The sequence below is a fragment of the Octodon degus genome, unplaced genomic scaffold (genome assembly GCF_000260255.1).
Source record: "Octodon degus isolate 3935 unplaced genomic scaffold, OctDeg1.0 scaffold00094, whole genome shotgun sequence".
NCBI classification, from domain to species: Eukaryota; Metazoa; Chordata; class Mammalia; order Rodentia; family Octodontidae; genus Octodon; species Octodon degus.
In genome coordinates, this window is record NW_004524670.1 from 999,052 (window position 1) to 1,022,175 (window position 23,124).

The 23,124-nt window shown below is 37.4% G+C and overlaps 1 protein-coding gene across 1 annotated transcript in view; it reads right to left on the minus strand.

The window, feature by feature from the left end:
* Grin3a (glutamate ionotropic receptor NMDA type subunit 3A) overlaps positions 1-23,124 on the minus strand; it is a 195,859-nt gene that overhangs the window by 43,672 nt on the left and 129,063 nt on the right. The window contains exons 4-6 of the mRNA XM_004638060.1: positions 18,092-18,237; positions 13,324-13,439; positions 4,064-4,215 (exon numbers count right to left, since the gene is read on the minus strand). Coding sequence (XP_004638117.1) covers positions 4,064-4,215; positions 13,324-13,439; positions 18,092-18,237 — 414 coding nt within the window. The remainder of the gene's footprint in view (positions 1-4,063; positions 4,216-13,323; positions 13,440-18,091; positions 18,238-23,124) is intronic.

The window sequence follows — 23,124 nt, forward strand, 5'->3', positions numbered from 1 at the left end:
ACAGGATATCATGTCTGCATCTTGTACAATGAATAACCACTAAGAGAACAATATGCAATGTATTAATTATTGAAACTGTCCTACTAATCGGATTTGTAACTGTCTCATTGCTATTTGTTTCTCAATACAATTATTAAAATAATAAATAAAGAGCAGTGAAGTCATTCAGCTGTTAATTGCTAGAGCCAGGATTCAAATCCAGAAATATAAAACCTCAAATTTATCATGTCTGGTGATAGAGACTTCACATTGACATGAGCATGGAGTGGATTTCTCCAAGCACACGCTCCCTCTGTATGCTTGCGTGGAGCTGAATTCTGCCTCCGCAGAACGCTGCATACTCAGATGCTTGGCTGTGGTGTGGAATGGTCCTTCCCACTGACAACTTCATCTGGTAATCCTCTGAAATGGCAATAGTCTAGACATGTGAACCGGGGAAGTGAAAATCATTTTCATGTGTCTCTGAGGACATGACTGGGAGCAGTTTTGAATCAGTGAGAGATCTTGGCTAGAGTGTGTTATGGTCATTACAAATGGTAAAAAGACATCAAGTGATTATTCCTTTGCACAGTTTATAAACAACTGGTTCATTTCTTTCTTGGCTGAATAACCTGACTGGTGTAAACTCAATTTTATTTCTTTTAGGAAAGGCCATGTACATTTTTCCAAGTATATTTCTCTAGCAGTGCCTGGCTTATACTGTTGTAGTGAGAACCAATGCACTAAAGTCCCTACTGTGGTCCTATCACATGATAGGAAACAGAACATGCTTATTCTGCCAGACCCTACTTCTTCCCCTACTTTGTTCCTTCAAATCTTTTGTTTATACTTGTCTTCTTAGTGAGGATTTCCTTTCTGCTGTTATCACCAGGATAAACTGCTTCTATCCTGGAACATAGCTAATTTACTTATGTATTCTCTCTAATGTATGTTATTCTCTGATAAAACTTAAAACATCTCCAAAACAGGCAGCTTTGGGCCTTGTTTGGTGATGCGTACAAAATATCCATCACAATGCCTGACACACAGTGAGTACTCAATAAATATTTTTGGATGAGCACAACCCATCCTTCTAAGTGGCCTGTTTTCTGCAGCAGGTTGCGTAGGTTGCAAAAATAGCAGAGGTTATGAATTGTGTGTTCAGTGCCTCCCCAGGGTTTTCATTGATTCACAAATAACAGCCTCCTTGAACAACCATGAAAAACAATATGAGAATTAGCCAGAGAAGGAATATTTTCTTCATTTTGCAAATGTTGCTGTTATTCAGTGTGATTTTCCCAAATAAGAATGGATTTAGAATTTATAGTTGAAGATAGAATAACTTCTTTTCTTCATGACTAAAAAACTTTTCAACTTATAATCATTTTGTTCATGGCAGCTAGGAAGATCATAAGTAGCTTAATTTCAAGGACATTGACTAGATTGCTTCTGCCTGTAAGCACATATGCATGCATGCATGTATGCCTGTATGTATGTATGTAGGTATGTATCTATCTATCTATCTATCTATCTATCTATCTATCTATCTATCTATCTATCTATCTATCTAGTCTATCATATACTTGTATCAATTTTCCAGGGCTGCTGTAAAAATTATCACCAATTGGAAGGATTAAGCCAACAGAAATTTATTCCCTCACAGTTCAAGAAATCAATGTCTGAAATCCACTTGTCAGCAGGATTGACTCCTTCTGGAGGCTCTGAGAGACAAATCTATTTTAGGCTTCCTTCCTAGCTCTTGGCGATTGCAGGCAACCCTTAGCATTCCTTTGCTTGAAGTTGCATATTCCAGTCTCTGCCTCTGTTACCTCTTGGCTATCTTCCCTGTGTGTCCATCGTTAAGGCCTTCTTTTTTGTCTTTATGAGACAGGGTTTCATTCTGCAGTTCAGGCTGGCCTTGAACTCCCTTTGTAGTTCAGGCTGGCCTTAAACTCACACTGTTCATCCTGTTTCAGCTTCCTAAGTGCTGGGATGACAGGTGTGTGCCACCACTCCTGGACTCATAGGATATTTTCATACAGAAACCATCAGTGAGCTCAGGACCCACCTGAGTCCAGTATGTTCTCATCTCAATTTATTGGCTTTCAATGACTCTATTTTCAAAGAAGATCAGATTTTTAAATTTTGGATAGACATGAATTTGGGGAGGCACTATTCAATCCAGTATAGTACCAACATCACTCCTACTTGATGTTCATACCTTCTGACCCCCAACTTCTTCTCAGTATGTCATTCAGTTTCTGTGATTCATTTGTCCAACAATTATTCATTGAGTGCCTGTTACAGAAGAGACATTGAGGAGGCCAGAGGTCTTAACTTCTAATGAAGAAATAAACTAGACATAACCTGATCCAATACATATTTAAAATAGCGAAATTTGTAAATCATGAGAAAATGCTAAGCAGTAATATGAGATCTTATAGAAAGATATGATTCAGATTAGTCAGATTTTATCAGGGTCTGAAAAAGCTTTTAGCCAGGATTTTATAATGTGATGGGATTAGTTGAACAAATGTTGGGGGAGGGCTATTTGAAGGGTGGAAGCAATGGCTTGCAAAGGATTCTGAGATAGAGAGGCTCCTAGTATATCTTTACCCATAATGTCCATTATGATGCATCTGTAATGAGTCCGGAAGAAAGTGGCATGAGATGGAGCTGAGATACAGACGGGCTGGGTCTCAATGGGCAGTGTAGACTAGTCAGAGGTTTGAATTTTGTTCCAATGAACACAGGAGGCTACTGCATCTTTCTAGTACAAGAGTGACCCACCACATAGAAAGCTAAGTGGAGGAACACAAGAGTGAAAACAGAGACCAGTTAGGGGGTGATTGTAGTGGTGTAGTTGGGCATTGATATCTTGGCCTAGAGTTATGATAGAGAAGATGACAATAAATGGGCATATTTCAGATCTGTTTTATCAAAAGAGGCTTGCTGATAGATGCAGGTGGAGAGGTCTGGCTCGAGGCATTAAAGATCTCTGCTAGGTTGTGGCATGAGTACCTGGGTGTTAAGTGACACTGACAAGTGTCACTATCAAGACATAAAGGGCAAGAAGAAAAGAAGATTTAATAGGGAGGATAAGGGCTTCAGGTTTGAACAAGTACAATTTGAGACTTCAAGCAGAAAAGTGGATGAGTAGCTTGGAGTTCAGAAGAATGACCTGTTCTGAGAGGCATATTTGGAGATTCTTGGCAAATGGATAATAATTGAAGCCATTATTGTTGGCTTTAGATATTTTTTCTTATTATCTAAATGACTTTGTATTTATTTAATTGGTTTCTATTTTTTAATATTTGAGCCTATGTCTCTGCTTACAACTTTCAGTCTCCTATTTTAATCATCCCAATTCTGATTCATTTTATAAACTTATTTTTAATTACGCTATAAAGACAGAGTACTTCAACAGACTATTTATATGCCTTGGGAAAATAACTTGTTATCTCTGGATATTAGCCTTTCAAATATGAGAAGAAGATTTATCATTTTTAGTTTAAAAAAACTATGATTCTATAATAGAAAGGCTAAGGTGTGTCTAATTTTAAATCCACAAAGGATTTATTAGTAGTCACCTGTGGGAAATTAGCAAAGCTTTGATTAGATTTGAAAGGATGTTTTGAAGTCCACATCATAACCAACACGTAATGATTAAGCCAAATACTGTTAATGTCAGTCCCGCATACTGTTGCTATAATTTAGAACAAAATTTCTTCTGTCCTTGTGGATCTCTGGGTATAAGGAAAGGCATAACTTGAGACATCTACTCATCAAAATAGCATTGCTTTTAAATCTAAGACAAACATATCTCATTTTTAATTCCTATAGGAGTGGTAACCAAACAAAGTTAGGGGGGATGATAACCCAGCAAAGTTCCTAAAATAGCCTAGTGATGGTGAACCTTTCAGAGCTTTCAGTGATACCTCTGTGGCATGTGGGCCACAGATAGATTCACCACCCCTGGCTTAAATCACTGAGTATGAGGCACAGCCAAAGGTGTTTTTTAAAAAAAATATTCATTAGGATAACACTACACAAAGTATCAATATAATCAGTAGGATTTCCATACCTCAGTAACAGCAAAACTCCTCTTGCCACAGGGAACCACCTTGTACCACTTGTCATGAAGCACATCCATAAACCCATGTGATTTGTACTGACTGATCAACTCAGATATATTGGAGGTCAGTGGAGAGTTGGGCGGCAGACCAATGCCATATCCTAGGAGAAAATGAAATCTTACGTGAGTTTTCACAGGGTTCCTGAGAGGTTTCATCATACTTGGGTGATACTGTCATCAGGTCTGATAACAAGGGCATGGGGAAGTTGTGTTATCTTTCCTTCAAGGGACTCAAAGACATTCTTAGGAATGATAGAGGAGCTGTATCCCTGAGAAGATCAGGTTAATCTATGAAGGAAGCCATGCAGAGCACAGTGTAGTAGTGAACAATTTATTTCGAGTCTTCTGCTGTTCCTTTCAAGTCTTTCAGATTTTTACCAGGGATAGGGTTTCTGTACAACTTTCCTAGGATCCATCCTCTGGGTTTTAGATACACAAAATTAGATCAATCATAATATACAGTTTATGACATTCACTTGTTAGTACATAACCCTCTTTTAATAATTTAATTTGTTTTATTTTTTTGTATTTTAGGGAAGGTCTACAGGGTGTTCACGGTGTCACTACTAGATCAGAGGTAGTGATCCACCTGTTTACAGCCTTGCAAGAGCTGGGATTACAGGTGCATACCACCACTGCCCAGTCTCAATCATCCTCTCAGCGTGCCCTGGGGTTGGGGCTGGCACAGAAGGCCTGGGGATCGAGCTCCTGGGCCCCTGGGCCTGATTACAGACACTTTAATCCACTGAGCTATTTGGCTGGCCCTCTATTTTGTTTATTTTTCAATAATGAAATAACACCTCAAAAACTAAAATATCATTAGGAACATAATAACTAACTTCAATTGTAAAACAAAAAGTCTGGTAATGATGCATGTTGGAGAAGGTGTGGACCAATAAGATTGCATACACATTGCTTGTTGGAATAGAAATTGGTATTCCATTCAGGAAAACAGCTTGGTATTATTTTGTATAGATGAATATTCACACGCTTTAAGGGTAGCAGTTCTGTTCTTAAGTACATTCCTAAAGCACTGCCCCATAGGTACACTAACAGATATGGGTAAGGATGTCCTTAGGGCCACAGTTTATAACAGCAAAAAACTGGGAACAGCTCCCATGTTCTTTAACAAGGGAATGAGTAAATAAAGCATGGGCTATGTACATAACTGGAATATTTTTTAAAATTTGTATTTATTTATTTGGTACAGGGTTCCCCTACACAGCTTAGACTCATAGTGTTCTTCCTGTCTTGGCCTTCCAAGTGCTGGGGTTATAGGTGTGTACCACCATACCTGGTTGTGGTGGCCAACACAGCACACCTGGGGTTCTGCATGGCATGCAGTACCAGAGATTGAACCTATGTCCTTGCAATTGCCTGAAAGGGGCTTAGACCTCTGAGCTATGTCCCCAGCCCATAACTGGAATACTATATAACGTAAAATATATAAACCAAAATGGTATACAATGATATAGATGAACCAGCAATATGCTTTTCAGTGAAAAACCCAACATTGAGTTGGGCCCAAAAGATTACTTATGCTAAGAATATATTGTATAATTGTAAAAACATTGAAAACAGCATAATATGTTTTTAGAAGTACATATGTATGTGATGCAACTATAGTGAGAAAAATACAAAGATATGATAAATTAAAGATGAGATTTTACCTTATGCAAGGCACAGGAGGCAAGGCAAGGAATGAAGAAAGAGCACTAAGATGGATATAATTTGTTATCATTTGCATAATTAGCTTAGACTGCATCCTCACACTATATGATTTTTATTTGCTTCTCAAATTCTCATGGCACTGTTAATCTCTTTGATAAGGTGTGTGAAAGAGGCTAATTAGCTGCTTCTTGTTTTCAGCTATTGGGTAGCACAGTTAAAAAATACTTTTTTTTTGTCCTCAAGATGATGGAGAAAGATAAATTAAATATGCAGTTAGTTCCCTTTTCACTGATAAAGACTAAAAGGATGTCAAGGATTCAAAGACTCTGAATGGAAACAAATATTTGTGATAATTATTCTATCTTACAACTTAATTACAAGGATCTTATTTTTGTTCTTAATGAAGATGAGGCATATGACATACACATAACCAATTAAAGAACAAAAATAAATAATGCCAAACAATTTTAGAGTTTTAAAGAACTGTGTATTTTTTCTCTTGATAATTTTGTTTGCTCCCTAGCAGTGGTGAGTCAAGGAAAAGATGACTATGTCAAAAGCATGATTAGAATTTTCCCTTCAAAGAGCTATTTTTGGGCCTGTTTTGAGCCTTGTAGTTTTGAATTGAAAGACAAAACTGATAATAAAATATTTTGGATGGGTAGGTTTTCTTTCTGCTGATGTTATCTTTAAATAATATTTTTTAAATTATGGGAAACATTTTGTAAGGAAGTTACCAATTTTGTCTAGAAACGTATAATGAATTCTATTGCCAATTCATTTGCACAAATATTTACTCAGTACTTATTTATACATCAGGGAGAATACTGGCACATGTGTAATCCTATTCAAGAACTTATCAGCTCATTCATTCATCCATTCATTTATACTACAAGCACTTTATTAAACAAATAGGCATTGTGCCAAGTGGTCAAGATTTTATGAGAGAAAGGTAGAGATGGTCTTTGCTTCGTGGGCTGTACAGTCTATGGCAGCTCTTTTAGAGCTTTCAATGATAGCACACAGATGGCTTCAACACGTGTGTCATAAGTTTTAAAAAAAGTATTATTAAGTTTATTGGTACCATTTAGATCTATGTAATGGTCATAGTCCTCATAGGGAATTTGTACCTAGACATGATGCATTTATATTCCTCTTGTTTCCCCATGCTCCTTCTTTCCCTTCAATCCCTCTTTCCTCCAAAGCTTTGTTTCAATTTCATCATAACTTTTTCTTTTCTCTTCCATCTTTCACCCCTTCTCCCTCCCTAGTTCCACTTTTCTTTTGAGCAGTTTCTTCCTATTTCACAATACCCATTCTACATTTTGGGCCTCATTTACACTTTTAGCTTCTCACATCAGAGAGACAATATAATACTTGTTTGTCTGCTTTATTTCACTTAAGAATATGGTCTCAATGTGCATTTATTTAGTCATAAATGTCTCAAGCTTATACTTCTTTATGGTAGAATAGTATTTTGTTGTGTAAAAAAAAACCCAGAATATTTTATCCATTCATAAGTTGATGGACATTTGGATTGTTTCCAAGGTTTAGCTATTACAATCTTTGCTGCTATAAGCATGAATATGCATATAGCACTGTGATTTGATGCTATTAACTTTTTGAGGTGATACCAAGAAGGGATACCATCAGTTTAACAGCTGCCTGGAAAGTCAGATTTCACAGTGCACTGATAATAATTATTTTATTGCCATTGAAAAGGGTGCCATGAGAGAGAAAACCTGGGACATTAAAGTGATATAGGAAGTCTTAAAACTATTTGACAGGAGTGGGTTAGTGGTCAGAATAATTAGTTTGGGTCAAATTTGCTTGATATTAATGTGCTTTCCCCCTGGATCAATAGTTGTCAACAAAAACAACAATCATTTCTAATATATATTGAGGGGTTACTATAATTCAAGTACTGCTCTTTACAAAGCATTTCGTATACCTTCTCCTATTTTGTAAATCATGCACTGGGCCAAAGTTGTTTACTTAACTAAGCACACAGTTTAATGAAATAACTGGGATTCTAGTCATGAAAAATCAGCCTGGCAAGTGCAAGGTCCTGAGTTTGACCCCCAGTACCACCCCCCAAGAGAATTAGGACTTTCACAACCCCCCTGTATGCCAGAAGCTATCCTATAAGTATCCCTACATGAACTCGTGCTAGAGTATGTATTTCATGGACAACTGCCAATGCCACAAAGTTAGTGGTTGGCAAAGCCAACATTTGAAAGTAGTTATTTTGGCATTAAAAGCAATGTTTCTTCCACGACATCTATTTTTTATCTTTTAATTTATTATTATTTTTTATTATTTTATTTTTTTGGCAGAGCCGGGGATTGAAATCAGGCCCTTGCACTTGCCAGGGAAGCGCTTATTGCCCTGAGCCATCTCCCCGGCCCTTCCACCACATCTATTGCAAATCAAGAAAATCCTTGATCTGTTCTTTCCCCTTCAGTACAGGCTTTATCACTATAAGCATGTCAAAATAATCCCTCAAGCCAGGTAATTTATCAGAAGAATAACAAAATAAGTGCTTTGTTTTCAGCAGACACAAATATATACTGTTCACAAGCAGAGTTTGCTTACAAACTTTTTAGTAAGTAGTGTAGATATTGTGTAAGAATGGTATTAACTTGTGTGAAACTGTATGTTGCAGAAAATTCACCAGCAAGAACCCTTAATTACTAATTGCTCTCCTAAAAAATCTTCTTAAAGCAAATAATTCCAATCCACACTGGTGTAATAATGGTAGAAACGTTTCTATTTTTCATTTGGTGAGCATTTCTTGAGTACCTCTTCATCTGTTTATTTGTTCCAAAAAATGTGTTTCATGCTTATTCAGTGCCTGGCACTCTGCCAAGCGTTACGGAGGTTACTAAGTTAAATTAAACATAGAACCTGTCTATATGGAGCTTAGGGCAGCACAGGGGAGATGTGGCAGCACTGATAACTATACACATGGTACAAAGTTAATAAATTTTCTTGGAAATAAAGAAGGGTTAGGCATAAATGAAGTAAAGGTCACATATAACAACTGAGACAAAAAAGGAACTCTGCAGACATTCTGCAGATAAAAACCTACAAAATGAGAGGGGGAGGCACCTTTGATTCTTGCTGTAATATTTTGATAGATGTGTCAAAAATAGGTGAAAAGAAAGTGTAAAAACTGAAAGGTAGAACTTATGATAAATCTGTGTAGTCTAAAAATGGAATTTTGATGCCTTAACAAAAGTAATAAGATTCCCTTCAGGTAAAAGCTATATTGAAGTGACAGAGACATTTATAAAAAAATACTGCATAGAAAATAATAAATGTTACATCACTGTACTTCATCATGCCTGGGTTAATTTTCAGTTGGCTGCCAAAAGTAGATTATTAGCTTTTTAGTTTTCTATTTTAATACATGTATTGGATATTACTATTTTAATGATTTCCAGTGTTAATCATAATTATTAGTTAATTAAAGCAAGTCATACATTGATATGAGGGGAAAATGGGAAAAACTTATGTGGCACTGAGAAGAGGTACTTGTTACAATACATACAATCCATTTTATTCAGAAACAAAATAGTAAAAATTGAAGGAATCGTTTCCATTTTCCTGCTTTATCAGTTGCTTTTTGAATTTCATTGTGTTCACTGGTCAAAGAATTCTTACATTAAAATTGCTGACTCAACTTGGCCAGAGTTGCTTTCATTATCATTAGAAATATGGCTTTGCAATAAGGAAAGGGTTGACTATTTTGTGGTTGATGGATGAGGCAAAATGGAATCCTTCAACCCTAAAGATGAAGGCATCAGGCACTCTGGAAATTGGATACAGCTTAATAGCCCAAGAGAACAATTTTCAGAATAGAATCCTGATCTTTTCTCCATGGATAAATCAGCATTATTCAGCTAAGAGTAATGGCAATATGTTTTGACTAGCAAATGTATAGTTACACATTGATAGACCAATAGCATCTACCTGAACTGTGGTTGGAAAATGGTTGTTTTGAAAATAAGATCTTAGATAGTGTTAAAGAGGCTTCAGAAAAAAAAAAAGAATCATTTAGTTTTACAGTTAGATCTCAGGATACCAGACTTAGCTACTCTGTGACAGTGGGTCAGAAAATATTGAAATGGTCCCACTTGCAAAAGGGACTTTAAAAATGTCTGCACTCCCAATCCTGGCACATCATACTGGGGAGAGAAGGTGCTATCTATGCATGCTACCCAGGGAGAATTTCATAGTGTATGAGTCCAAATTTATTAATTTAATGTATAAAATAATAATTTTTAAGTATTTCTTATGTATCAGGTATGCTTTTTACATGTATTATGTCACTTAGTCCTCAAGGAGAACTTTATCATAAACATACTATTCATATCTTCATTATACAGATGAGGAGCTAAGAAATTCTCCAGTTAAGGACAGTAATTCTAAATCCAGCCCCCAGATTCCAGAGCAAGTGCTCTAAGCATATATTAAATAATTATTAGCAAACCAATTGGTCAGTTAGGACTCTTAAGCTGCAGTCATCCTGCCTCAGCTTCCAACAATGCTAGGATACAGGCATGGACCACCCCACCCAGCTTCTTGAATTGTTCACAGTTTTGACCTGTTTTGCTGTGCATTTTTTAGTGAAAAAGAAGACTCCTGAAAATTTCAAATTCGGCATGGCATCACTCTCTCTCTCACTGGTCTTACTTTACTTTTAACACCTAAATAAGTGCAGAAGGATGAAGTTAGTAAATGTATTTGTTACTTATACTTTAGTTTTTAAGTCTGTATATAACAAAATACTGAAGACTAGCTGCATCATAAGTGATAAATGCTTCTTTCTTAGTGTTCTGGAAGTTGGGAAGTCACAGATCAAGGTATCAACATATTCAGTGTTTGATGAAAACCTGCTTTTGGGTTCACGGATGGCTTCCAGCTTTGGAAAGGTTAGGTGAGCTCAGCCCTGCATTATAAAAGTACTGATCCCATTTCATAAGAGTTGAGCCCTCATGACCTAATCACCTGTACTATGGCCTCCCTGCCTAATGCACTGGGGATAGGTGGCAGCTCAGGAATGTCAGCTAGGATGCAAACATTCGGAGCACAGCAGCACTTAGAGTAAGTTAGAGCGCTAATACTACACAGAATGGATATATGAGTAAATCCAGGTTGAAGGAGTAAGTGGACCCTGATTTCTTTCCTATCTATGTTCTAGAAATCATTTAAACACTTGGGAAACTATATGCAAATTATGAGGATACATTTGATTAACCACTTTAAAAAGTGAGCTAAGTACTTATTTCAAATTTAAACTAATGAGTTATGAAATGAGTATTACATGATTTATTTGATACTTGATATCTGTTTAACATTTCCCTAGATCCTATTAAAGGATATAGATTAAATATATGCAACAACATTCCTGAATGAACAAATATTAGTCAGAGATTGCTTTGATTTTTTTATACCTATGCAATCTCACTTAATAATGAAGTTCACATTTTTAAGTTTAAAAACCTAAATATTGCCAAAGAAAAACATATAATATTCCTGTTAAATTAATTTTAAATACTAAATAAAGTTTATTAGGAACATTTCCAAGGCATCTTTGAGATTATCATGTTTTAATAAATGGTGGTCAAGCTTTTAGTCTTGCTTTGTTATGCATAACGTATAACCATCCTCTCTTTGTGTTTCTCCAAGTTCACTGTTCAGGTTTTGAACTTCTTCCTGAGGCAATCATTGAAATGAGTTTTCCAATTTGTACCCCATCCATTCAGAGTCTAGACTGATGATGACAGCGCTTCCTCTATTCAAATCTGCAGTCTTCCTGTTGTCTTCCAGGGAGAGTGTCACCATGTGCCATCTTGTATTTATTTTCTTTGAGAACAATGTAGTGTCTAGAGGTGATTGGAAGTATAAGATGCTGTGTCTCACCAGCACAGATGGAGACATAAACAGGAAACCAGTGGGGAGTTAATTGTGTGGCATCTGGCACGGAGGTCCAGCAGAGGCAAACAAGCCACCCTACACTGCCTTTTGATAAGATAGGGTTGTCCCCTGGAGACAAAGGTGCCAAATGGAGCCCCTCATTCTTATGCTGTCTACAAATGACTCATTTAGTAGCTGCTAATGGTAGGAGGGACCTCAATTACCCAGTGCACTTGGGACAGAAATAAAACATGACATCTCTTCTGTATGCCCAAGTACCACAAAATAGGAATTTTTCCACTGCTGCATTAAAATGAGGGTAGACTGATGTCTTTTCAGTTTTCTAGATTTTGCTTTCTCTCTTTCTCTACTACCACTATTTCCCTCCCCAAAATCCATCCTTGTTTCAGGTAAGGGTCATTATGCCTGGAAAGCACATTAATTTCTCCTAGAAGAAGGCTTGAAGAAATAGTACCAAGTGTGAGTTTCTCATGCATTGTAAAAATGAAGACTGAAAAAAAAAATTCTGCTGATGCAGTTAGGGGAGACAGAGACCAAGTAGGTTAGGAAATTAGAATCACATTAGTCTTGATACCCTCGTTAACATACAGCATAGCACAAATTTCTGGAAATAGGACTTGGGCACCCCCTGGGATCATTTGCAAACCAATGGTTTCTAATCAGTGAGCGTGGTTGTCTTGAGAACTAGCATGTACTGTCAGGGAGAGGAAGCTGGGAATTGGGAGACATGACACTTGCTGGCTCAAACTATCAGCTCCATATATCAACTGTCATTCAGAATGAAAGAAGCTACTGACAAAGCAATCCTTCTTTGGTACTTAAGTTTGATTGATTGGTTGATGTGGTTGGAAGCAAAAATTGCTGCCAGTGAGGAAAAGGAAAACCTAGAGTTCCAAACAAGGTTATTTTAGGATCTTAAGGGCAATAAATCATAGAGTGAAATTTTATTTCTTTTTTCTACGTATTTTTCAACTAGTAGGAAACATTTAGGAACCATAAGATTTGCATTTTAATCCGAGTATTACCACCTAATTGGATGATTATGAAAATGTGAAATGATATCCTTGGGCCTTCTTTGGTCTAAAATGAAAAATTCAATTAGATCAGTATTGAAACTCTTTGAGTCATCAAATGTAATTATTCTAGTTTTTGTAAAAGATTCATTACAGAATTTGACCACTTGAAAAGAAAGATTAGGCACTGGGGGTACAGCTCAGTGGTAGAGAGAGCCCTTGTGTAGCATGAATAGGCTGTAGGCTTGACCCCTTTCACCACAAAACAAGCAAACAAAAAGCTAAGAGCCAAAAATACTGATTAAACTAAAATTGGTTTCCTCATTGCTACCACTTCCAGAGAGCTGAACCACTATCATTTGGTAAAGAATTTTTTCCCCTAATGAATGCATAAATAAATATTTGTTGAGTTGGTGGAAAATTCTTAACTTCAGCATCTTAATAGCCTAAGTGCTTAGGAGTTGAAAATGAAAACAAGAGAAGATAAATAGCTCCTTGCCTCTAACTTGGGCATTTGTAACTTACTAGGTTAGCAATCTGAGCACATTTTGAGTAAAAGAGAGCAGAGTGACTGATAAATACCTTCTATGGCAAATGGTTTCCCCACTGTCAGAAGTTTGCAGTCTGCATCTATTGACACCTCATAATCCAGAAGGGCTTTGTCCATGATGAAGGCGTCTAGTTTCTCTGGATCATTCCTGTGTTTAGGAGCAGGAGAAGAAAAACAAAAATCATTCATTAATTGGCACAAAGCAGTAGGCCTGACAGTTGGCTTTAGTTTAAGGGACAGAAACTGGATACTTAGGACGGCACAAGCTTGCTAGCTGCTGATGCAGGTTTGTTGCCAGTGCAGTGATCTGCAGAGAGAGACCAGGGAGATGGGCACTTATCAGAGCATATGGTGTTCTTCCTAGGAGTTTGTCTGCCATTGTGTTTCATAACTTTTAATCCTACAACAAAGGTATAGAAACTCTGAGTTGAATGGGAAACTACACCAAAAGGGTTAAATCCTTATGTTACCAGAGCAACTTCCTGTTAAGCTTTGACTTCACTTCCTCCATAGAATTTTATCACTCAGAGACTGTGACATAGCAAATAGGAAACTGAGGCTCAGAGAGGGAAGGTGACATGGAGGCATTTATATGACTTGGAAAGGTTGGGGTCAAGGGATCTCATTAATCAGATGTTTAAAGTTTTATTTGTTTTTGTCATGATCATAATTATGTTCTTTAGTCTCTAAATTATTTCTTATTCAGGACTAGATATTGAGGAAATACTTAGAGAACATCTTAACATTTTTGGAGAACAAGAAGTTATAGTTCTTTAAATCCATGGAGTACATTCAATAGGTGGAAGGGAAAGCTTATGTAATAGATCTTAGTGGCCTAATTTATCAATTTTTCTCCTGAGATTCACGTTTTACTTCCACTGTAATGGCAGCTTAGGCAGGAATAATTAAAGGTCTGTATCTCTGGGCTGTAACAGTGACTTGGTGGCAGACTAGAGATGCCATCAGATGCACTGGGTATCCTTTAGGAGTCTTCTCATTTTGGGCAAATCAATGCAGAAATGGTCCAGAGGAAGTGTACATCTGAGTGTAGGCTAAGTTTTCCCTGCAAAGACAGAAAGGAAGGATGAGCACCAAAGGGGGGCTGGCCATGGACTGCTTTATTTTTGTTCACCTCAAGTCCTTTTTAGAAACCTTTAGGACATATATTTACTTAAGAAAATTGCTTCTACTCCTACAGTTTTCCAAACATTTCTTTTTATTATTAATAGATATTTGTGATACATGCAATTTACATCATGCTTGGGAGTGGGTAAATGTACATAATACAGTTTGATCCTGTTTGTTTTTTTTTTTTAAATCCATCTTTTCTTCCTCTACTTCTAAACCTCCTTTCTTAAAATGGCCATATTCAAACAGTTTTGTAAAGAAAGTAGCTCTTCTGTCTTCCACCTGACCCAAGTCCTTTTTCTCTTAGAACCAGGATTAAGGCTGCTAAAATTCAACAAAGAATTGACCTCTAAACCTAGAGGAGAATATAGTTAAATCATCAAAAACTGAAACAAGAAAGCCATCCCTAGACACATGAAGAGGAATCACTGGGCAAGAAACACTTTTCTAAATGGATGTCTTTGTTTGGGCCTCATGTAGCTATATAGTGAGTAGATCAACTTCTCTTTCTGGTGTCAGTTACAATTGCCACCTTTTCCTATGCTTTCGGGAAATAAAATGGAAAATTCAACATGTTATTCCTTTTCTAGGGACACTTTAAAAACTCTAAACAGGAGTACTGTTTAACTTTAAAATAGAAACATTTTCCCAATTCATAGCAGTGGGAAGCTTCAAAAAGGGCTGAGGATGTGAATTGTCTTCTAGGAGTTGACGATACAAAGCGTTAATGGGAATTGTGGCCACAAAAATAATCAAAATCAAGCCAAAATATGTTTCTCTAACATTTGATTGCCACAGTAACAAAATGATCTTTAGAGGAGCTACACAGCAGCAAGCAACCATTTACCAACATCCCACAAGTATTTGTGGTAGCAATATGAAACTAGAATAAAATTTAGGTTCAGTTTTGTGTTTTCAACCAGTGTTTCCTGTTCATTGAAACTGGTATCTTTAAATAATACACTTGGCTTTGGACTGTAAAGTGCAGTTAGCTATGATAGATTTCTTTTGCATCGGCAGGCAGGAAGAAGTCAGCTCACTGACTCCCTTGGGGCCCTGAGTCACTGGTAAAGATGTGGCTGGGTTGGTTCCAGGTACAAGTGGCTTCCAGACTGGCTGAATCACTGTTGTGGTTGGCAGGGTCTCAAGTGATTTCTCTCATTATAGAACCAGGATGTCTTTTTTCTTTTTGAGCATTCATATATATATATATATATATATATATATATATATATATATATGAATATATATACCACAAAACCAGTCATGTTAAAGAAATGAACATTTTAATTAGGATTTATTGTCAGGAGAGTATAGGTCTAAGCCCAGGAGGATGTGATGGGAGAGAGGAAGCACAAGTTGAGACACAGAATCCTGTCTCATATGGACTTTGGGAACAGGACCTAGTGGGCAGAGTTCTGAGATGCCAAGAGTAGCTCGAGGACTGTGGTTGTTTGTTGTGGTATCTAAGAGTGTGTGTAGTGACTAGGACAAAGATGGGGAGAAAGCCTAGAGAGGAGAAACAAAGCACTGCTGATGAGCTCTGCCTGTTCTCAGGAAATCACCCAGAGAGCTTGTTAAAATGCAGCTACGTGCTCATATCTGGTCATCCAAGCAACTACTTGGAAGAAAACAATGTACAATGTAACAACCATTGTTGAATTTCTATCATCTTGTTTTTTGAAATTCTGCACCATTTTAATGTTTCATCTGTTTTTAAAATTCTCTTTAAAAGAAAAAAAAGTGCAGTTTCTGATGGAGCAGGTTTGGGGCCTGAGACTTTTTTTCTGTTTGTTTGAGATAATGTCTCATTATGTAGCTGAGGCTGGCCTCAGGCTTGCGGTCCTCCTGCCTCAGCCCCTTGAGTGATGGAATTACAGGGGAGTACCATCACACCTGGGGAGATTTTCTATTTCTATTTAGCTCACAGATGCTCACAGCAATGTAGATGCTGTTGGAACAGGGACCATTTGTTGAATATGAAGGAGCTGCCTTCCTTTGTGGTTTCCAAATGAGCCGGAAGCAGTGGTTTGGTGTGAGAAACTGGATCATAGCCCTGACTCTATCACTTGTTAGCTGTATTGCCATGGAAAATTAACTGTCTGTACTTCTTCATTGTGCTTGACTTCATAAAGGTTGCTACTCTTCAGGCTTGGGTAGGGTCAATACTGAGCTTAAGAGGACCTTGTAAGGTAAAGGCACTGGGATAATTGCATGCATCAAGTTGAGTGGAACTGCTGAAGTGCTTCCTTTGACTTTTACAGTACTGCCAGTAGATCCCAGTCTGTCTACCATTACTGCCTACCTGGGAGCCATTGCTAGCTCCCTGATGTCTTATTTTCTCTCTCAACCATGCATTTGCCTGAAGGAAAGAAACAGAAAAGGATCTGGGAGACTCTGGAGTTCTAAACTCTCTCAAAAAGGAACTCTAATGTTTTAGTGTTCTTGCAACATTAAAAGTACCATTTCCTATTACTTAGACATCATATATAACCTTGCAAATCTAAAAGCACACAGCTTCCTTTCCAAGCACTATTTAAAAGTCAATAAAATTGTTTAAGGGGCCTATTTCCAGAGCTCTCAAGAAACACAAAGCCCGTATGTCCCATGAAATTCTTTATTTCCTCTCTTTCCTAAGAAAGAATTTGAGGCAGTGGGCCCTGCTGTCTATTGGGATTATTATTGTAACTGACCGTGGACAAACTAGTTTCTTGATACTACACAGTTGAAGATATTGGGAATTTGGATGTGTGTTATAATCCTGATGTCATCAGGCAGGAGAGAGAGAGACCTTTCATGCAGTGGTAGTTACTGGGTAGCATTCATTCCTTCTTCCCAGGCAGACTAGACAAGCAGACCCATAAGTGCACTGTCCTCCTTTGCTTTCAGCTTCACTGAATTACAGGCTCTGATAATCTTCCCTGGCAATGTAATTGTCTTTGATTGCTTCTCATAAATTCTGATGAGAAAGATGCAGGGATGGAAAATGCAGCCTTATACCTTATTTCCTTCCTAACAGGAAATCGCTAAGATAAACTCCATTTCTTTATGGCAAGCAGAGGCATTCCATGGGCTTAGGGATTCGCTGAGAAGGAAAAGGTTGTTTTGGGACACTTTATCCTCTGGCTACATTCCCTGTGTGTTTGATCATCTCAGCACCCAGGTTTCTACAAGTGATGTCAAGCCAATATTTGCTTCCCCCACCATCTGCTACACTAATGACCCCATTGGCTTTTTAATCAAAGCTAATGCCAACCTAACACTATGCAGGTAACTAGGGATATAGTCACAGAATTACATGATCACTGTTCTATATGAGATATTATTAAACACATAGTGTATATTTGCGTGTCACCTTATTTTTATTTTTTCATACAGGTCTCTTTACGCACTTTGGACTCACAATGACCCTTCTGTCTCAGCCTCCCCAGCCCTGGGATAAGACCTGTGGGCTACCACACCTAGTTCTGGGGCTAGCACAGTGCACTCAGCATGGCACAGCATGCGGCACTGGAGAATGAGCTCTGGACATTGCACTTGCCAAGCAGGCTCTTATGCTGCTGAGCTATCTCGCCAGCCCTTGTCTGTCATTTTAAAAACTAACGAATACAACAGTAACTAGTGATTTCTCTCTCAGTGAGCACTTTTAGGACAGAGGAGGTTGACACTCACTTCAGATACCGTACTCCATCAGGGGTGGCAGGTACATTGTATCTTCTCATGTACTCGTGCATCTCTGGGAAACTTTGCCTCACATAGTCTTCAGCACTGCTTTCCCGGACAGTTCCAAACCGGAAGCCTTGGGAAGGATGATGAAGCTATGAGGGAGAGAAAGAAATAATTTTAATATGAATTACTCTTAGAATTTTTCTTTTCCATTATTCTTTGGAGTCTGGTGATAATTTAGAGTTTTCCAAACACATGAGGCATAAACCTAGACAAAGATGGAGGAGCACTATATCGGCTTATATGCTGCACACATCGGATTATGCTCTTTCCTATCCTAGATTTCACAATAGGAATTGTTCTATCTTCAGAAGCAACAAGTGGAAGCAACAACCAAAATTAAAAACCACTACTTTCCTTTATTCTGAGGATGTATTAGAATTATTTACAGAATGTACAAGTTGGCATTAGAATCAGGTTCATACTGCATATTAAAGCATAAAAATAAGACAACCATTTAAGGTTATAATCCTCCTTGTTTAGAACTACACAAAGGCCGTGTTAGCATCATGCCCCTGATATTACAATATTTATGACTTAAGGTAATGAGTATATCCTTTTTATGTTTTTGTGCTACTAAGTGTTTTACTTTTGGCATTGTGAAATGACCTTTTTTCCCTTAAGTAACTGTATCATTCAGTGCTGAATCATGCTGTATCTTTTCTCAAGACAAATTGTGCATAAGACAGGAGCAATGGAAGGACAGAAAGCAGGCATCAACACAGTAATGCCACATGTGTCCAGGCTGCAAGAGCTCACAGTGAAAGGAGGTGGCACACTGGGACCTCTGTGAAACTTTCCATCACTAAGGATCATAAAGATGCATCATATAAGCTATCACTCAACAGAAGGTGTAGAGAAATGTAATATCGAATCTAAGACTTGAACTATTTCAAATGTAAGAATGAACAGAGAATGGGCAATGTTATGAAAATGGTCAAATATTCTATAGTTGTTTTTTTTTTTTTGTTTCAGAACCAGAGATTGAACTTAGGCTCTTGCACTTGCCAGGCAAGTGCTTATTCTACTGAGCTATCTCCCCGGCCCCTCTATAGTCTTTTAGAGATCATTTATCCCCAAGATTGTTAGTCTTTGCACTTTCACTTTCATGTACTGCCTTACATTGATACATTTTATATCCACAGTTTTGATGTGGAGACCATGAGACAGGGACCATAGATGGGCTTCATGAAATTTATAGCCTGCTGAAATTGCCAACAATATTTTATGTAAATTATATTCTTATAATTTTTCTGTGGAAGGAGATAATAGAGAGATTTTTAATAAGTAGATTTTCAAGTTGCTTACAATCCCCAAACTAAGAATTCACTCAATATGAAAATACACAATTTATATTTGAAGATGATTTAGTCTTGACATACACTAAAGGCCTAACAGTAGGACTATAGTTAAATAAACTATATGGCACACTTTTATAGAATGTAATACAGTGTGCACATCATACTTATAAATTATCCTTAATAAAATGAAGCAAAATAGCTTTTACATGTCCTGAACAAAATTAAATATGTGTATTTATTCAAATATTATGATTCTCCATAAGTATTATGCATGTATACATACCAATGCATGCATACATGAGCACACCTTAGAGTGAAATGTATCAAGATGATAGCAATGGTTGTTCCACTGCTCTTGAAATTACAGTATTTTAATTTATGAATTACCTACAGAAATATGCACAATATTTATGAGCAGAGAAAGTTTTGTTTTAAAATCTGCACAAGGATCACTCATTAATTAATTCAACATTTATTTAGAGCCCATTATATATAACTCTGTCAAAGCCATGGAGGCCATGAAGATAAATACCTGTAATCACTGCCATGTAGGAACTCTTCTCATCTAATTACTCATGATGTTTCTTTGGATACCTCACCATTGAGTATGTAATATGACATACCCTAGTGTTTAGTGTAATTACCTCATGCACTGAACAAAATTACTGGGTAATGCCATGCAGCTTTAATATGGCCTAAACAATAATAGCAATGACTAACATTTATCAAGTGCTTATTATATGCCAAACATGGTGCTTCAAATGCATTATATTGTATAATCTTCATAATGTCTTCATGAGGAGGACACCATTACTACTTTAAAGATTTATATTCTAAGCTCAGAGAAGGAAAGTAATTGGCATACAATCATGCAGTTGGAAGCAGTAGGTTTGGGATTAGAACCCAGGTCTGATTTCAAAGACTATGCTCCCACATTATTCTGCCTTCAAGCTTGTGGCATCAGCTGCGGTAAAGGTGTATTTTAAAATAAAGAACTCACAAGACTTTTCTTAATATTCTCCTTGAGACTTCAACCCCATGGAAATACTCACAATAGTGCTTCCAAAAGTGCTTTCCTGTAGCTTGAACAGAGAAAATTCAACAGCATTTTTGTCTATCTAATACTTATTCATTCTTTAACACCTAGATCAAGATTTTCTAGGAGGTCTGTGGCCTTATCTAGTTTCACCTTCATACTCAAAGTGATAACAGCAAAAATAACTAACTGCTTATTCATCTATACAGGTAAAGCATTGTATACATGCAAAACATATAGTCTAGGTTTTATGTAAGCAATCTTTCACACTTTCTATGCATTACTACTTTTGATTCTCAGGTGCTTTATAGAAATCTGTAAACTCAGTACTTTTCTTTCTTTCTTTTACAGTTGAAGAAACTGAACATTATAAAGCTTGTCTTTCATCCAAGGTCACAGATCTAGCAAATATTGTACCTGTGTTCTGTACCGGACAGTCTCACCAAACACTGTCAGCTGTTGACCCCTAAGGAACACTGCTTCTCCCATGTGCCCTTCTGACTTCCTGAGTCTAGTCATCGCAAAATTTACTACTTAAGTGCCAAGCAGACAATAATATGCCTGCAACATAGACAATATTTTTGCTTATTGTACAGATTAAGATATTGAGGGTCAGGTAATGACCAGATTCACACACCTAGCAAATAGCAGATTTTTTCTAACCTGTAGACCGAGTTTCATTCTTTTATTTCAGTTACCTATCAGGGCTTTTAGAACTTGGAAGCTTCTTTCAACTGTTTGTCAAGTTAATTCACTCTGCCACTGTTCTCCCCCTTTTCTTCATCCATTTAATTAATACTCATTCTCCTATTCTCTGTCCAGTAGCTCATTGTTTAGGCCACAGTCTGCTTCACTGAATCCTCAGGTATACTTACAGATGCAGCTTTTTTTTTTTTTCATATTTTAGGGAAGGGTCTACAGGGTGTTCAGTGTCTCACTATTATATCAGACTCATAGTGATCTGCCTGTTTACAGCCTTCCAAGAGCTGGGATTACAGGTGTGCACCACCACGCCCAGTCTCAATTGCCATCACAGCGTGCCCTGGGGGTGGGGCCAGCACAGCAGGCCCAGGGACAGATGCAGCTTTAAATGTTATTGCTTGATTATTATTTAGACTCTCAACTTCTTTACTGAGCTAGAATTCTATCAAGAATCATATCTATTTTAACTCCTTATTGTATTCCCAATGGCTTTCAGAATGTAATTGTGCAAAAAGATGCATCAGATTGATTAGTTCATAACTATTCATAGCTATTCCTTGAACCCAGAGGGAGATAAGATGTCTATCATCTCACTCCGCAAAAACAGGGCTAACAGTTTGACCTACTACTCCTGCCTTCTAAACAAACCCTCTTTTTTCAAGGGAAAAGAGCTATAGGATCTTTAATTACAACATTTGTTCTATATTTGTGAATAATCTCTTCGAAGAGTTGATTTCCTTGCTTTACTATGGTAGAAAACTTTCATGGCCTATCAAGTATTTCTAGAGAGACTGCCTTTCTGGCCCTCATTTTCTCTGTGGAGGGTCTCAGGGCATCTTTCTTTCCTAAGGGGTCTGAAGGAGCTGGGAGGCAACAGGCACAGGTGCTGAGCAGCTCTGCTTTTCCTTTTCATGTCTTTGTGCTGCCATTCACTTTTCAGTTCCCACCTTTAATGTATATGCTCTGTGAAGTGATGGTTCGGAGATTTTGAGAGCGATAAGTTCCTTAGAGAGCTAATAAATAACTGGAATCCAGAGGAGAAAGCAGTTTCAAAAAACTTGTGTGGGGTTACTCCTTTAACTTGGAGATGTTTCACAAATACTGCTACTTTTTAAAATTTTAGCAACCTTCATCTCTGTCCTGCATGCTTTTCCTCTCTTTCCTTCCAGCCCATTCAGTAATAAAATCTGATGATGTCACTCTCTGCCTTCATGTGCCCTTAGACTAGGTCAGGCCACCTGTCACCCCTCCTGTTGCATATAAAATTCACAACATAGCACAAATAGTGCTTGGAGTTATTTGTTAAGTCTGTCTTCCCAGCTAGATTACAAATGTCAACAAGGGTGGGGCCCATGCCTATCTCTTTCATGTTGTGCTAAGTCCTAGACTAGTGTTAGAGGCTGTTATTGCCAGTATCATAGTGCTTGCCATCCTCACGCTCATCGTGATGGTCACACAAGTGTTTATCACATAGGAGCTGCTCAGTGGCTGTGGGATTTATAAGTGAATTATCAGTGTTAACATGAAATTCTCTTACTTCAGTTTATTACAGATCCCACATTCTAGTCACACTTCATGTTTCTGTTTCTTCCTTGAAATGCAATTTTTTTTCTGTTACCAGTTTTTTTTTTTCAGAAGCAGAGATTGAACTCAGGCCCTTGCACTTGCCAGGCAAGTGTTTATTCTACTGAGCCATCTCCCTGGCCTTTTTTTTTTTCCTATAATTTTATTGAGAAACAAATAGTAATGAGACAGTTTCAAATCAAATTGGTAGGACAGTTTCAATAATTAACACATTGCATACATTCTTCCCATTGGTTAATTGCTGTACATGATACGGGCATGATATCCTATTTACAAACACCATTAGAACAAATCATTCTATTCATTAAGAGAATGTAACTATATATCTATCCTAACCACTTTGAATACACAGATAC